This window comes from Chlorocebus sabaeus, chromosome 23 (genome assembly GCF_047675955.1).
Source record: "Chlorocebus sabaeus isolate Y175 chromosome 23, mChlSab1.0.hap1, whole genome shotgun sequence".
NCBI lineage: Eukaryota > Metazoa > Chordata > Mammalia > Primates > Cercopithecidae > Chlorocebus > Chlorocebus sabaeus.
The window spans coordinates 10,584,966-10,600,087 of NC_132926.1; the positions used below are offsets into that span (position 1 = coordinate 10,584,966).

General features: G+C 39.3%; 1 protein-coding gene across 7 annotated transcripts in view; it reads left to right on the plus strand.

The window, feature by feature from the left end:
• FBXW11 (F-box and WD repeat domain containing 11) overlaps positions 1-14,825 on the plus strand; it is a 138,294-nt gene extending 123,469 nt beyond the window's left edge. For all 7 annotated transcript variants that reach the window (XM_038010414.2, XM_038010427.2, XM_008015297.3 and 4 more), the window contains 6 exons: positions 318-567; positions 3,027-3,145; positions 5,145-5,255; positions 6,228-6,306; positions 7,559-7,745; positions 12,273-14,825. In XM_038010414.2, coding sequence (XP_037866342.1) covers positions 318-567; positions 3,027-3,145; positions 5,145-5,255; positions 6,228-6,306; positions 7,559-7,720 — 721 coding nt within the window. In that variant the 3' untranslated portion in view covers positions 7,721-7,745; positions 12,273-14,825. The remainder of the gene's footprint in view (positions 1-317; positions 568-3,026; positions 3,146-5,144; positions 5,256-6,227; positions 6,307-7,558; positions 7,746-12,272) is intronic.
• The last annotated feature ends 297 nt before the right edge of the window (positions 14,826-15,122 follow it).

Genomic DNA, 15,122 nt, shown 5'->3' on the forward strand with positions numbered 1-15,122 from the left:
CAGATTACATGTGAGAGAGAAGCAAGAGAGAGGGCGGAGCTGCTAGGCTCTTGTCAACAGCCAGTTCTCTCAGAACTAAGAGTGAACTCCCTCCTATGAGAATGGCACCAAGTCATTCGTGAGGGATCCACCGCCATGACCCAGACACCTCCTGTCAGTCCCCACTTCCAACCCTGAGGATCAGTTTCAACATGAGATTTGGTAGAGTCAGACATACCATATCCAAGCCATTGCAGACCCAGACAGAGCTCAGATGCCAGAATCATTTCCTGGCTGTCTCCGTAATTAAGCATCATGCTTTTTCTCTTCTCTCCTAGGGTGTGGGATGTGAACACGGGTGAAGTTCTTAACACATTGATCCACCACAATGAGGCCGTACTGCACTTACGCTTCAGCAATGGACTGATGGTGACCTGTTCCAAGGACCGCTCCATTGCTGTGTGGGACATGGCTTCTGCGACCGATATCACTTTACGCCGTGTCCTGGTTGGCCACCGGGCTGCTGTCAATGTAGTAGACTTTGACGACAAGTACATTGTGTCCGCCTCTGGTGACAGGACCATCAAAGTAAGTATGTCTGCAGTCATAACCCAGCCTCCTCCTGTCCCTTTTAGAACAGAGAGAAAGCAGAGGTGGCTTATACCAACCTGGTACCTGGCAAGATCTTTATTCTCCTCTGTGCTTAGTGTAATGTTTTCAAGGTTCATCCATGTGCTTTGTAGCATCTATCAGCTTTGTCCCGATTTTGTTGTTGTTGTTGTTGTTATTGTTGTTTTAAGTACAGATGGGGTCTTGCTATATTGCCCAGACTAGTCTTGAACTCCTGGCCTCAAGCATTCCTTGGCCTTCCAAAGTGTTGGGATTAGAGGCATGAGCCACCACACCCAGCCAGTTCTTTGTTGTTTCCAATGGCTGAATAAAATTTCATTGTTCTTCTGTTTATTAGTTGATAGACATTTTAGTTGTTTCTATTTTTTCGGCTATTACAGATGATGCTGCTATAAATATTAGTGTAGAAGTTTTCATGTTTTTAATTTTCTTAGGATGGTAACCCTCTGTTTAACTTTTTTTTTTTTTTTGAAGACAGATCTCACTCTGTCACCCAGGCTGGAGTGCAGTGACACAGTCATGGTTCACTTCAGCCTTGACCTCCTGGGCTCAAGCAGTCCCTCAGCTCAGGGACCCCTGAGGCTCCCACCTAAGCCTCCCGGTGTAGCTGGGAGTACAGGCACTACCAGGCCCGCCCCCCTGCCCATTTTTTTTTTTTTTGTAGAGACCAGGTCTCACTTTGTTGCCCAGGCTTGTGGAACTGCCAAACTGTTTTCCAAAGGCACTGCACCGTTTTACAGTCCTGCCAGTGGTATGTGGGGGTTTCAGCTTGCACAAAGAACATCCTTTTCATGACCAGCACTGGAAAGCATTCTTACACCTAGCCCCACAAATCACAAAGTGTGTAGCATCAGGCTTTAGATTGGATAGTTGGGAAGCTAAACAACTAGGATTTATATGTGGCAACTTACTCCCACAGTCACACCAATTGGTATGAGACCAGTGCCTGGAAGTTGAGAGGGTCTGAGCTTTATTACAAAACAGCTGTTTCATAATACCAGCATGGAGGATTTCTCCATATCCTCGCCAACACTTGCTGTTATTTGTCTCTTTTCTTTTATCTGCCCTAGTGAGTGTGCAGTGGTATCTCTGGTTTTGCTTTGCATTCCCTTATTACTGATGATGCTGAACAACTTGTTGTATGCTTATTGACCATTTGTGTACTTTGTCTGGAGAAATGTCTATAAATCCTTTGCCCACTTTAAAAATTGATAATTTGTCTTTTTATTGTTGAGTTATAAGTTCTTTATATATTCTGGACACAAGTCCCTTATGAGATACATGATTTGAAAATATTTTCTCCCTTTCTGTAGGTTGCCTTTTCACTTTTTTGATGGTATCCTTTGATGCACAAATGATTTTAATTTTGATGATGTTCAATTTATCAAGACACTGAAACTGTATAGTTTCAGTGCGTACGTGTAGGTCCTTGATCCATTTTGAGTTAGATTTTTGTTTAAGGTATGAGGTAGGTGTCCAATGCCATTCTTTTACATGTGGAGATATATTTATCTATCCCATTCAGCTGCAAATGCAGCTGTTAAGATAATTCAGGGCACTCTGGTTGCTGTGTGTCTCCTTATTTGTCTAATAATACATTGAGATGTCTATGAACATCTAAGTCTTTCAGATGATATCACAAAAGAGGGGATTATTTATTCTACATACATACAATTAGAAGTAATGTGTCAAAACAAATGGAGTTGTTCAAGAAAATATGCTGGAAAAGAGGATGATATGAAAGATGAAACTTTTTGTTTGTTTTTTGAGACAAAGTCTCGCTTTGTCACCCAAGCTGGAGTATGGTGGCGCAAACACGGCTCACTGCAGCCTCAACCTGCTGGGCTCAAGTGATCTTCGCACCTCAGCCCCCTAAATAGCTGGGACCACAGATGTACACTACCACGCCCAGCTAGTTTTATTTTTTGTAGTGATGAGGTTTTACTGCGTTGCCCAGGCTGGTCTCAAACTCCTGAACTCAGGCAATTCTCCCGCCTCAGCCTCCTGAAATGCTAGGATTAGGTGTGAGCCACTGTACCCAGCTGGAAGCTTTTTTATTACATTAGCTTCATTGGGTTTGACATGTCAGCTGGTGTAAAAACATAAAATCTGGCCCAAACTCTTTCCTCCAGGTAAATGAATATCCAAACCATCTAGGAGATGTTCTCTTTGTAAAGATCTCAACCACTGGAGACTTCACTTCCCTCCGTGTTTCATTCCAGTGTTATTACTCAGCAGCCAAAGAAAATGTTATGCTGTCTAGTCTGCCCTCCAGCCTCCCAACTTTGAGTTAGAGGACACTGTATTTTATAATCACATATTTGGGTCATTCTCAGAAGCTGTCTTTTTAAGAAAGGCATATTGTGGGAGGACTTTTCCACATTCATTCTTTAAAATATTGTTAATTTGTTATACAGGTCTGGAGCACGAGCACCTGTGAATTTGTCCGTACTCTCAATGGGCACAAGCGAGGCATTGCCTGTCTCCAGTACAGGGATCGGCTGGTTGTTAGTGGATCATCAGATAATACCATTAGGTGGGTAGAAGTTGGTGTGCTGACAGAGCAGGCTGATTTTTGCCACGTTGTTGACTCATCTCCTAGTTTTAATGCTCAGAACAACTCAGAGTAAATGGGATGTTTCAGATAAGAAAGCTTTAGGTAACTTTTAGAAATGTATTTGGCTCTGTATACTCAAGTGGGAAAACAATGTATGCCCTGGGTGGTCTTCCAGTGTTCCCCAAGTACATAAAGTTTTTTAACCTCAACTCCACCCAGGATTACTTAATATCAGAGCACTTCAGAACAGACTAGGGTGCTGCAGCCCAACTCGCTCTGATTTCCGTCACCTGTGAACTCCCACCTCCCTACCTAACACATGGGAGTGTACTTTATTTTTCTCTCCCAAGACTGCATTATGGAATCATCCATTCCTGCTGGATCGTTTACCTCCATTTTTCCTTCCCAGCACTCAGCCTCCTTGCTTTCTAATAAATATAACTAACCTTAGACATTTTGTATCTTGTTAAGAACATGCCTTCAATATCTACTTAATTATCCTGTGCCATTTCCCCACTGTCTTAACACACTCTAGTGGCTTTACATAAGTGACTAAACTTAACTTTGGTTTATAATCAAATTGACTAATGTTTGGTCAAAATAAAGATAGGGTTCAAGATTATTAAAAAAAAATACACATACTAGTAGCTTTATATAAGCTTTACTAAACTTAACTTTGGTGTTTATAACCAAATTGCCTAATGTTCGTTCAAAATAAAGATTGGGTTTAAGATTATTACAAAGTTTTTTTTTAAAGGCAAGCAAATAACAAAAAAGCTATAATGGCTCTTTAAGTTTGCTTTATCATTTTAGGCTTTAAGATACCATAAAGTTAGTTTAGAGCTTAAATCTTGATTCTCTTATATTTGTCACGCTTTGTGGTATTGCTTAATGTTTCATCAGTAAACAGTTCTTAACCTCCTCACTGGAATTGTCGAGGTTTTACAAGATAGTAATGTGTATTACTCTGCAACTTATAGAAGAGAACCACTTTGGAGTCATAGAGGCAGTACTGAATGACTTTGATCACAGATTAGAGATGCTGTCATCACGGGTACTAAGATTTGCTAAGGGCAGCTGTAATAAAATGATCTTTGGATGTATCATAGGAATTATTGGTAGAGAGGCTAAGAAAAAGTTATGATAGAATTAATTTGCTCACTTTATTTTGTACATGCTAACTAGCTATGATTTTTTTTTCTGCAAATACTGTAGAAAATCAGTCATAATAGGAAAAAAGATCTCTAACTCCAGAATGGAGTTACATGCAGAGAAAAAGATTTGGTGTAGTCAATGGGTTTATATTTCCACCAGAACACTGCGTGTACCTAATCAGTCTCCCACTCTGACCTTGTAAACCATCAATTCCAGTATTCAGCATATAGTATCAAGGAAGGAGTATCCGCAGGCCTCAACAAGAGAGAGCTGCTGGTCCACCGGTTCTAACCTCAGTGGTCCTCATGGACTCCACTGTGCTAGAATTACCTTGGGAGGAAGCTTTACCCCCTGGCTGTATGTGATATCTCCCTTCCCACCTTGTCTCATCTGTGCTTTTTCTCCTTTACTGCCTACAATCCCTGTCTCCCCAGAAAAGTCTTTCCTACACCATTTGTCTACATGGTTTTTATCAACTCAGACATCAAGAGAATGCCTAAGAACTAAATAGAATTGACGTTTCCTGTTTGTTGATTTTATTTAAATAGTAATACAGACACATGATTAAAAACAGTTTCAAATCATATAAAAGGAAATAGAATAAAAAGTAAGGCTTCCTCCTAGGTTAGTGCTTGGAAACACACAGATGGTATAAATGTATACATATAGCTTTATATGTGTGGTGTGTACTGGAAGTGAGATAGAAATAAAGAGTTCCAAGATAGTGAAAAATTATATCTGTATGGAACAGATATAAAAAACTTACAGATAGTGTGAATCATGTGTGGGAAATTGTTTCACAGAGGTCTGTTTTTCATTCAAGGCTCTGGGATATTGAATGTGGTGCCTGTTTAAGAGTCCTAGAGGGACATGAAGAATTGGTCCGATGCATCCGGTTTGATAACAAGAGGATTGTCAGTGGGGCCTATGATGGGTATGTCTTTCAGATTTTCAGATGTACTGCTATAACTATATCAACAAGAAAAAGAAATGTTGTATATTAAGCCACTCTGTATGTACCAGGTCCTATGGTAGGTTTCTGTGTAGTGGTGGATGGCAGTTATTATTATACCAGTTGTTTAGGTGAGGACACTCAGGCCCAGAAAGAACTAAATCTTGCCCCAAATGACAGAGGCAGAGTCACTGTGGTTCCTAAACTTACGCTTTGAGTCATTGTTGTAAACTCCAGCAATAGCTGAGGTTGTGAGTGTACTCACTTCTTTGCTTTACCCCTAAATTAAGCCAGGCTCTCTCTCTCTGTCTCTCTCTCTATCTCTCTGTCTCTCTGTGTGTGTATGTGTGTTCTTTTTCTTTCTCTATGTGTGTGTGTTCATGTGTTCAATAAGAAGTTTCTTCTTTTCCCCTTTTGGTAAATTGAACAAACCCTCTTTAAAACACCTCACTATATTTTAAATGGGCAAATGGCAACTGTAAATCTTTCCAGATGACCTTATATATACTTCCCAAATGGGATGGTTGGTCTGTTTGTACTCCTATTACTAACTTCCAGCATTTGCTTAATTTGGAGAAAGGTATCCTTGGAATTTCACACAGAGCCCTAGCTTCTGTCAGCAGCACCTCCTCAGCCCTAGAGAGTCCCCTGATGAATGAACTTGGTGACATAGGTTATCAGGTCCGGAACTGAATTTAGATAACCTGAAGTTGTTTTCTTATCTCCCTTAAAATAATAATTTCTTTAAAATTTCAGCAATTCTGAGAATGTGTTGGTTCTTAATTTTTCCAAAGTCAAGTGTAATTGGTTCAGATGATTTGTAAAAACATAAGCATGTTCCCCATTAGCTTTTATAAATAGGCAGTTCAGATGCACTACTTTTTGTCAAGGAAATGTTTGACAGCATATAAATTGTTCATTTTTCCACTAATCACATCTCATTTCCCTTTCTAGGAAAATTAAAGTTTGGGACTTGCAAGCTGCTCTTGACCCTCGAGCCCCAGCGAGCACATTGTGTTTGCGCACATTGGTGGTACGTGACCTCTTAAGACAGGAATTGGTTCCCTGTGCTGGAGGATGACCATTTGCAGATAGCCCTGTCTCGGTGTATCACAGGAACGCTTGTGTGTCTCACAAGATGCCTTCAGAGAATTTCACTGTTCATTTTGTTTAGCCAAAATCAGAGAATATTTGATGCTTACATTACTGTGAGCACTTTTCTAAGGGGAGACATAATGCAACTTCAGATATGAAGGCAGGCATCCTGATTTGTAGGTGGACTGGTTTCCTCATAGGGCAAGCAATATTTCCTTCTTGCAGGTTTGGAAGATTTCTTAATATGGCTACTTGTGGTTATGTTATGTTTTAATAACAGCACATTTTTATACTATATATAAATGTTTATGCTATATGTAAGGACTGTTATATTTTTGAAGAGATAGTCATTTGGGAATATCGATAGATTTAAAAAAATTTTTAGTAGCTTTATCTTTTATTTCTATTTCTTCACTTCTTGCATTTACTAGAAGATGCAGAACTCTCTTTCTTCTTGATTTTAATGGGAACCCTTATAATGTTTCACCATGAATTTTGATGCTGGCAGCAGTTTGAGGTAGATCCTGGTCATGTTAAACAAACTGTCCTTCTGATTCTAGGTTTTTCCAGTGGATTTTTAGAGTGCATCAAGAATGGGTATTATGTATTGTTGTTTACTTTTCTAAGGCCCTTTGTGAGATGATCTTTGAAATATTGGTAGAGTCTAAGATACAAAGTTGAATGAAAGAAAAGGCCTAGCAGGGGGTGCCGGGCGCAGTGACTCACGCCTGTAATCCCAGCACTTTGGGAGGCCGAGGCGGGCGGATCTCAAGGTCAGGAGATCGAGACCATCCTGGCTAACACAGTGAAACCCCATCTCTACTAAAAATACAAAAAATTAGCCAGGTGTGGTGGCGGGCGCCTGTAGTCCCAAATACTCAGGAGGCCAAGGCAGGAGAATGGCGTGAACCCCGGAGGCGGAGCTTGCAGTGAGCGGAGATCACGCCACTGCACTCCAGCGTGGGTGACTGAGCGAGACTCTGACTCAAAAAAAACAAAAAAGGCCTAGCAGGAAAAGAAAGAAAAGCATTTGTTCTTGGGATGAAGGACACAGTTCAGTGAGCTCTGTACAGTCGTTTAAGAAGTCTGTTTAAGTGGCTTCATTTTCATCTTCTGCCAAATTTCTCATTGTGAGATATCAGGGACTGTAAAGATGTCATTTTATTCATGAAGTTTTTAATATTTCATAGGAACATTCTGGACGTGTGTTTCGGCTACAGTTTGATGAGTTTCAGATCATCAGCAGCTCCCATGATGACACTATTTTGATTTGGGATTTCTTAAATGTGCCTCCCAGTGCCCAGAATGAGACCCGTTCTCCCTCCAGAACATACACTTACATCTCTAGATAACAGTCTGCACTTTCACCCGTTTCAGGTGAGTACCGTCCCTTCCCCTTCCAATTTTGCTGATGGAATTCACCTTCCCTTTGGGGGAATTTTGTGATTTGGGTTCCTTGGTGATGGGAACTAAGGTCTCTTAGATGTGTCAGCTTTTGCAGAGTTCAAGTATCAGGCTAGATCTCTATAGTCACATCCATACAAGGTTTCAGTTGGAATCCTGCCTATTGTGTGGGTTTTCATTATTGGCAGATGATAAACATGGTTCCTGTTTTTAAAAACTGTGTTCCTAAATGATTTTTAAGGTCATAATCAATTTAACACCAGTAAAATCCCTTGAATTTTATTTTGGGGTACAAGAAACTTCTTTTTCTCTTTCTTTCCTGTCCTTCAGTTCTTTTATTAAAAAAAAAAAAAAATCATCATCTGACAAAACATTCAAAATCCGCCTCTTCCCCACTACCACAATCCACCCACTACCGTCATTCCCTCAAGGGTGGATCAGAGAAGAGCATCTGTTGAGAGACCCCTAAAACCTATTCTGCTTCCACGAAACACAGCAGATATGCTGAGAAGCAGAGTCCTTCACTCTGGCTACAGGAACACTGAAAGTCATTGTAACCATTGATGACAGAATGCTTTGATTATTACTAAGAGTATTCAGTCTGGAAGATGAGAAGTCTTCCTTGGCTGTGTCCTAGGAACTGATGACTTAGGGACAGTATTGACAATTCTGTGTGTTCTGCTGAGGGCCAGTGAATTCTACACACATTAAACTTTGTAGATTGAATAAATGTTTACACATCATCATACTACTATGGATATATGTCTATAAAGACTGTTGTGATTTTAATGAAATTTGTGTTTATTTAAAATCATTACTTAATTCTTAGAGGCTTTTTATCATTACATATTTTCCTGTTCATTGAATTTCAAAAGTAGAAGGAAGTCCATGTGCAGGATTAGGAATTTTTTGGATGGAGAGATTGAGAACTCTTGGTACTGTTCACTAAGTTACCATCTTTTCAGATACTCTTTCATCCGGATTCCAAGATCCAATAAATAGAACTCCACCAGGAAGTTGGTCTTACCTAGAGGTCAAGAAACTGTATATATAGCCAGGGGCCAAAATCGACTCACTACGTGTTTTTTGTTTTTTTTTGTTTTGTTTTGTTCTGTTTTGTTTTTAATTAGTCTCTGCTTATCCATTTTTTTTTTCCTGTCTCCACAGGCTAAGAATAGTTTTTACATTTTTAAATGCTTAAAAAAATTAAAAGAAGAATATTTTTTTCATGGCATGCAATAATTAGATGAAATTTAAATTCCATTGTTTATAAATAAAGATTTTTGGTACACAGCCATGCTCATTCCTTTATGTGTTGTCTGTGGCTGTTTTTGTGCTTCAGTGGCAGAGCTTAGTAGTTGCAACAGAGACCTTATGGCCTACAACGTCTGAAATATTTACCATATGGCCCTTTCAGAAAAAGGACTTTTTTTTTTTTTTTTTGGCTGACTTCTGGTCTTGCCCTGTTCCATCTATTAGCAGTAAACCAAGGGTCTACATCAGGAATGGCAAATAATTTGTGTTTTCTTCATGCCCACTGAGTTTGGGCAGTAGTGGCTGGTGGGAGTGTTGCCTTTGGAAGGATTCTGGGACCCCATGAACCCCACAGGGGTTGTGGTTGGTTATGTCTGCCTTGCAGGAGTGACCTGTAAGCCACTTACCTATTTGCTGTTACGGGTCTCGAGTGTGTTCAGACTGTTCCTGATCATAATCTTCTGCCCTGCTGCTTTCTTTCTGGATAGATTCTTCATAAGTCAGTTGAAAAATCCACATGGCAGAATTATTATAATTATTGAATGGAGCCTTAAAATAGGAATTCCAGAGGAAGGAGGCAAGGATCTCTTCAGTGATTGCTCCTCCCCCCGACCTCCCCTCCCAATAAGCCTAAGAAAATGTAGGGAAGGAGGAGTGGACCCAAGTAAAAACGGCTTAAAGAGGCATATGGCGAAATTCAAGACATCCGTATCATGGTTTTCTTTTTCTGGTGTATTACAGTAGATGAACTGACAACATCTATATGTTACCTGCAAGTGCCCTGAGCAAGATTCCTTTGGTTGAGAGATGAAGCAGTGATCACCAATGCTGTTTCTTACCGGCTGTGGTAGAAAGGAAACTTGTGTTACTTCCTCCAGGCCCTCCTCCTACCCACCTTTTATGGAAACCTCAGAATAGCTGCCTAGTTGTGATCAATTATAAGTCAATGGAAGAATCTTATCTGCTTAAGCTGGTGGTTCCCTGTATCCCAGCACAAGCAGTGAGACCCCAAATGTGCTTGTCTCTCTAATTTTATTACTTTTAACAACCTTGGCAGTCAACTTTATAGATTTTACTGCTCTTTTCTAAATTCTTTTTTTTTTTTCCTTTTGAGACAATGTCTTGCTCTGTCACCCAGGCTGGAGTGCAGTGGTGCAATTTTGGCTCACTGCAACCTCCGCCTCCCAGGCTCGGGTGATCCTCTTGCTTCAGCCTTGTGAGTAGCTGGGGCTACAGGCATGTGTCATCACACCCAGCTAATTTTTGTATTTTTATTGGAGACGAGGTTTCACCATGTTGGCCAGGCTGGTCTCGAACTCCTGGCCTCAAGTGATCTGCCTGCCTCGGACTCCTGAAATGCTGGGAATACAGGAGTGAGCCACCGCGCCCAGCCCCAAATTCTTTTCATTTATTATAACATGAAAAAAATTATAACCATGTGATACTCTAAGATTTATGTGTAATAAGAAACACTACCCTAATGGTGATTTGACCTTGCAGTAAAATATTCACCTGTAAAATATCAGGTGAGAGTCTCTCCGTGTCAGCAAATGCAGCAATAGATTTATTTACAGAGTCATTGTTAAAAAAGTAACATGTAAGAGCTGTATGTTGTATTATATATTCAGTAGCTCAAAATTTATTGTTTTTTTCTTATTACAAGACAATATAAGATCATTATTAGGAAATTTGAAAAAGTAGATACGCCGAAAGAAGAAAGTAAACTCCTGCTCATGGTTTACCACTAACTCCTTTTTATAGATCCTTTCAGGCTTTTTAAAGTGATGCTTTATAACTAACTGGACATTTTTAAACATGTTTTTCTTCTTTATGGTGAAATGCTTGCGTGTTAGTAATGTCAGTATTTGTCCAAATTATTCCAATTGCCAAATTATATTAGATTGTTTGGATATGCTCTCTTGTTACATATTTATCCTCCCCAACCCCCAGTTTTTAGTGATTATAAAAAACAATGCTATGATTATTCTTTTAACCTAATCTTTGTCCAACCCTTTATCAGCTTTGGATGGGATTCTGGAAATGTGTGGAGAGTCTGGGTTAAAAGGTATCATGTTTGAAGACTTTTTTTTTTTTAAATTATACTTTAAGTTCTAGGGTATATGTGCATATGTAGGTCATTTTGCCTTCCAGAAGATTCAGTCAGTTTATGCTCCCCTCAGCAGCATTTGAGAGTGCTCACTTCTGGTCCCAGGGCATTAATGTTTTTGAAATAATTCAGGTTCCCTTAAATATCCTTAATGGGAAAAAAGTAGCAAATGAAATTGAATCTTGAATTCATTGAGAAGACTTAAGATTCTTGATCTTTATGAAAATTGACAACCTTTTGGGAAAATCACCTTTTAAAAAAAGCATTCAAGCTTTAAAAAGTCTCTCTCACCTTTTTTTTTTTTCTCCCACCTAAGGTGACTTTAGACTTTCTAGGCCAGTGATTTAGTGCATCACTGATTGTGACATAATCTGAGTGAGTTTTTACTTTGCTTTTATTTAGAATAGAAAATGTCAGCCTGCATTATACATAAAAATGATAAATATTGTGAATATTCTCATGAATATTGTTTTACGTATGTGTACATATTTACATACATGATGAATGTAGAAATTGTGATTAAAATGTGTTTCTGACTCAAAGCCATAGTCAAAAAATTATGGAACATTTAGTGACCTTTCCCCTACACTGTTGTTTTACAAATGATTTACTTATTAAAAAGGAAGATATTTCAGATTACTAGCATTCTATTTTAGAAAGGCTAATTTTTGCATATTTTTGTTTCCTAGTGATTGATGAGGGCTCTCATGAGAATATGAGATGGGCCCCTTGTAGGTTCTGAATGTCATAAAGATTATGCTAAATATAAAATCGAATGTGAAGCATCTTTTGTTCTATGTGTACTTTTTCAGAGCAGTACTCTCAGTACTTAAGTTATAGGGTCAGCTCACTCCTTGAATCCCTTCTCTGTCACTTGTTGACTCTTTGAACTAAACACTTAGCCTTTCTGAGCCTTAGTTCTCTTATTTGTGAAGCGGGTGTTTATAATAGTTTCTTCCTCATGGGATTGTTGTGAGGTTTAAATACATGTGATACCTGGTATGTAGTACACTCAAAACAACTTACAGCTTCTATTGTGAATGCTAATAAGTTATGCATGTAGCTGTGTGCACGGGGCGGGGTGTAGTGTGTATATCCTCATCTAATCACTCCCTTTGTTTTTGTATTTCTTTCCTCAGGGTTTTCTAGTCTTGAACTACTGGCTACATGGCTACCAATGCCTAAGGGAGTTCGTTCACAGCTGAGTTATGAAGCTGGAATTGGTTCTAGACGCTGGGTAGATGCAAAGCAGCCTAACTCTTCAAGTACCGACATTTCTCACCTTTGATTCTGGCTCTCCTTTGAGAAGGATACCTTAGCTTCCCTGACTTCAAGTAGAACAGAAGCCTGTTTCCTTCCCTCATCAGTGAAAATATCTAATGTTTCAAATGTAAATTGTTCATAGAAAAAGAACATAGAATCTGTTTTACAGAAGTAAGTCGACCGTCAAGAGAAGACTTGGCCTCTAATTTATATTGCTTTGCACTTTGGTTTGATATTAAGAAACAGCATTCTTCTTCAGTGAAATTTTGGGTGCCAAACACCTACCCAGAATGTCCAGGGCTTTCATTCTGAAAAGTTAGCATTCTCCTTTTGACCGTCCAAGTCATTATGAATTCTGACTTGTTGTATTAGGAACATGTTGGACAATGGAAAAATTTCTCTGGATTGTTTTAGTAATATTTTTGGGATTATACTTCCTTTCTGTACCAATTTCTTTTAATTTAAAGAACTATAAGTCAGTTATATTATCTCCCAAAAGGTAATATAGCTCTTTTCTTTTGTTAGCTGTTCTCTGTCCCCCAACCATCTCCTGATATTTGGTAGAGTAACACCTTTATACGTGTGCTTGCCTCCTAATTTAAAATACTGTATTCGCATGTAGATATAATGTACATAACAGTTTAACCTCAAAGTCGCTGGAGTCAGGGCCCCCTGTGCTTGAGACACTAATACAGAGTGTGTTCGCACTTAGCCATGGGCTGGGCTCAAGAACCTGATACCAGGGTTGATGTGGATTACCTAGAACCCTTCCTGCAGTATTCATACAGTGTTTTTATTTTGTTGTTGTCATTGCGTGTGTGTGGTTTGTGTGTGTTTTTAATGAGAATCTTGTTTTAAAATGTAATTTCTAAAGTTTAACACAAAATGTTTTATTTGTTGTGGAGTATGTATTATACAATAGAGAGATACCTTAAACATTTTTTGTTCTTATTCTTTTTCTCATAAGTACTCCTGAGTACTAGTGGTCACCTCCCATAGTATTCATTTGGCTTCACTGTCAAAAATCATTATTCTGTGCAGTTGTGGTCCTGGGAAGGGGAAATAAGAAGGCCCTGTTGACAGGCTGTCTTGGCTCTGGAATTCATGCATCCTGGCCTTGCCAACGTTCTGGCAGGGCCCGCTGGTGTGTTGGAGCCTGCTGGGCAGGTCAGGTGGGTTCAGAGGCCTGTGCTGAGGGGTGGGCATTCCTAAGTGGAGTAAAACCTCAAGCCCATGAATCCCACCCCAGACATCCCTGGTGTCACCTGCTGCTGCGGCCCCAGCAGGTTCTGAAGACTCTGTGTACTCTCGACTACACAGCACAAATGTGTAAATGGCACTGTTGCCCTGACAGTGCATGGAAAGGATGTTGGCATCCAATTGGCACTCCTTCTCCCTCCCTTATTCAACATTAGGTTTGATTTGCCCTTTGCCATTGTTTCCAAAGATCAAGGAATGTCAATAACATTTTAAAGGACCAATAAACAGCCTCCTATAAATGAAACCTCTTCCCGTGGAAGCACACTCTACTACTAAAGGGAAGGCCCCTGGGCTCTGATTTGTCCTTTGCATTGAGAATGGTGTGGGGATCAATGTGTGTGTATGTGATTTGTTTATCAAGTTGGCTTTGCTTTTTTAGTATTTCTTTAAAAAAAAAAAAAAAATCCTTCCCATGTTACTAAATTAATTTATGTTTTTGAGAGGTTGAGTCTCAAAGTGTAAACAATAAACCCCCTTCTTAAGGTGGATATTGTAAGCTTGATGGTGGTGGTGAAAGTGATTTAGCTTTGACCACTTTTCATCTTCCAGCTTCAATATCAAACTGGTTAGGAAAGCCCAGGGGGAAGGGAGGGAGCAGGGGAGGAGGCAATTCTGAATGAATGAATGGATTTTTTGTTGCTTTTGCATGTTTAATATAGAAGTTCCCTTTGTTCCTTGGGAGATCATGGCCTTTGAATATGCACACAACCTTTGAATTGTGCCTACTAAATCATAGCTGGGGACTTTGGCACCCAAGGAATTCCGACTTTCTGGGATTATAGTAATTCCCAGCCATCCTCTGGACTTTATTTTGCTAACCATAATTGAGCAAATGTAAATTACTGCTATATTAATGTTTTAAAGCACTGGGATAGTCTAATTCTAACTTGTAATTAATTATGTTTGCCAATTATCTGTTTGAAATAAATTTGTGTCTGAACAGCTATTGAAACTGTTAAATTGTACAGATATTATTCATGACAGCTTTGTACTGTGGAATGTGCTTAATAAAAAACAAAAAAGTTTGACTTTTGTCCAATAAATTGCTAAGTAATGTCAATAAATCAAGTATGGGTATTATGCAGTGCACCTAATCTGGCTTCATGCAATTGTTACTTCAGCTACTGATTCAAAGCCAAGACTCTTAATAAAGTGTTGCAATACTCTGATGTTCTGTTAAGAAATTTTTCAAAGAAACTGTTAAGTGCTGTTAGGAATTCAGTGACATACAGTTAAATTGTATAGGTTTTTAGAATCATCTGCTCTGTAAAATGAGGTTGAAGGCAAACCGGTTTTGGCCTGTGAGAATGTTGTAGAAGATGATATAATTCCTTGTCTTGGGCTTTTACCGAAAGCTAGCTTGAATCTCAGGAGTTAGCTGAGGTCTAGCTAAGAAGTCTTCCCCTGAAAATCTGCTTCCCACACATAATTGCTTCACAAGTTACTGTCAACATGAAAATGGTCTC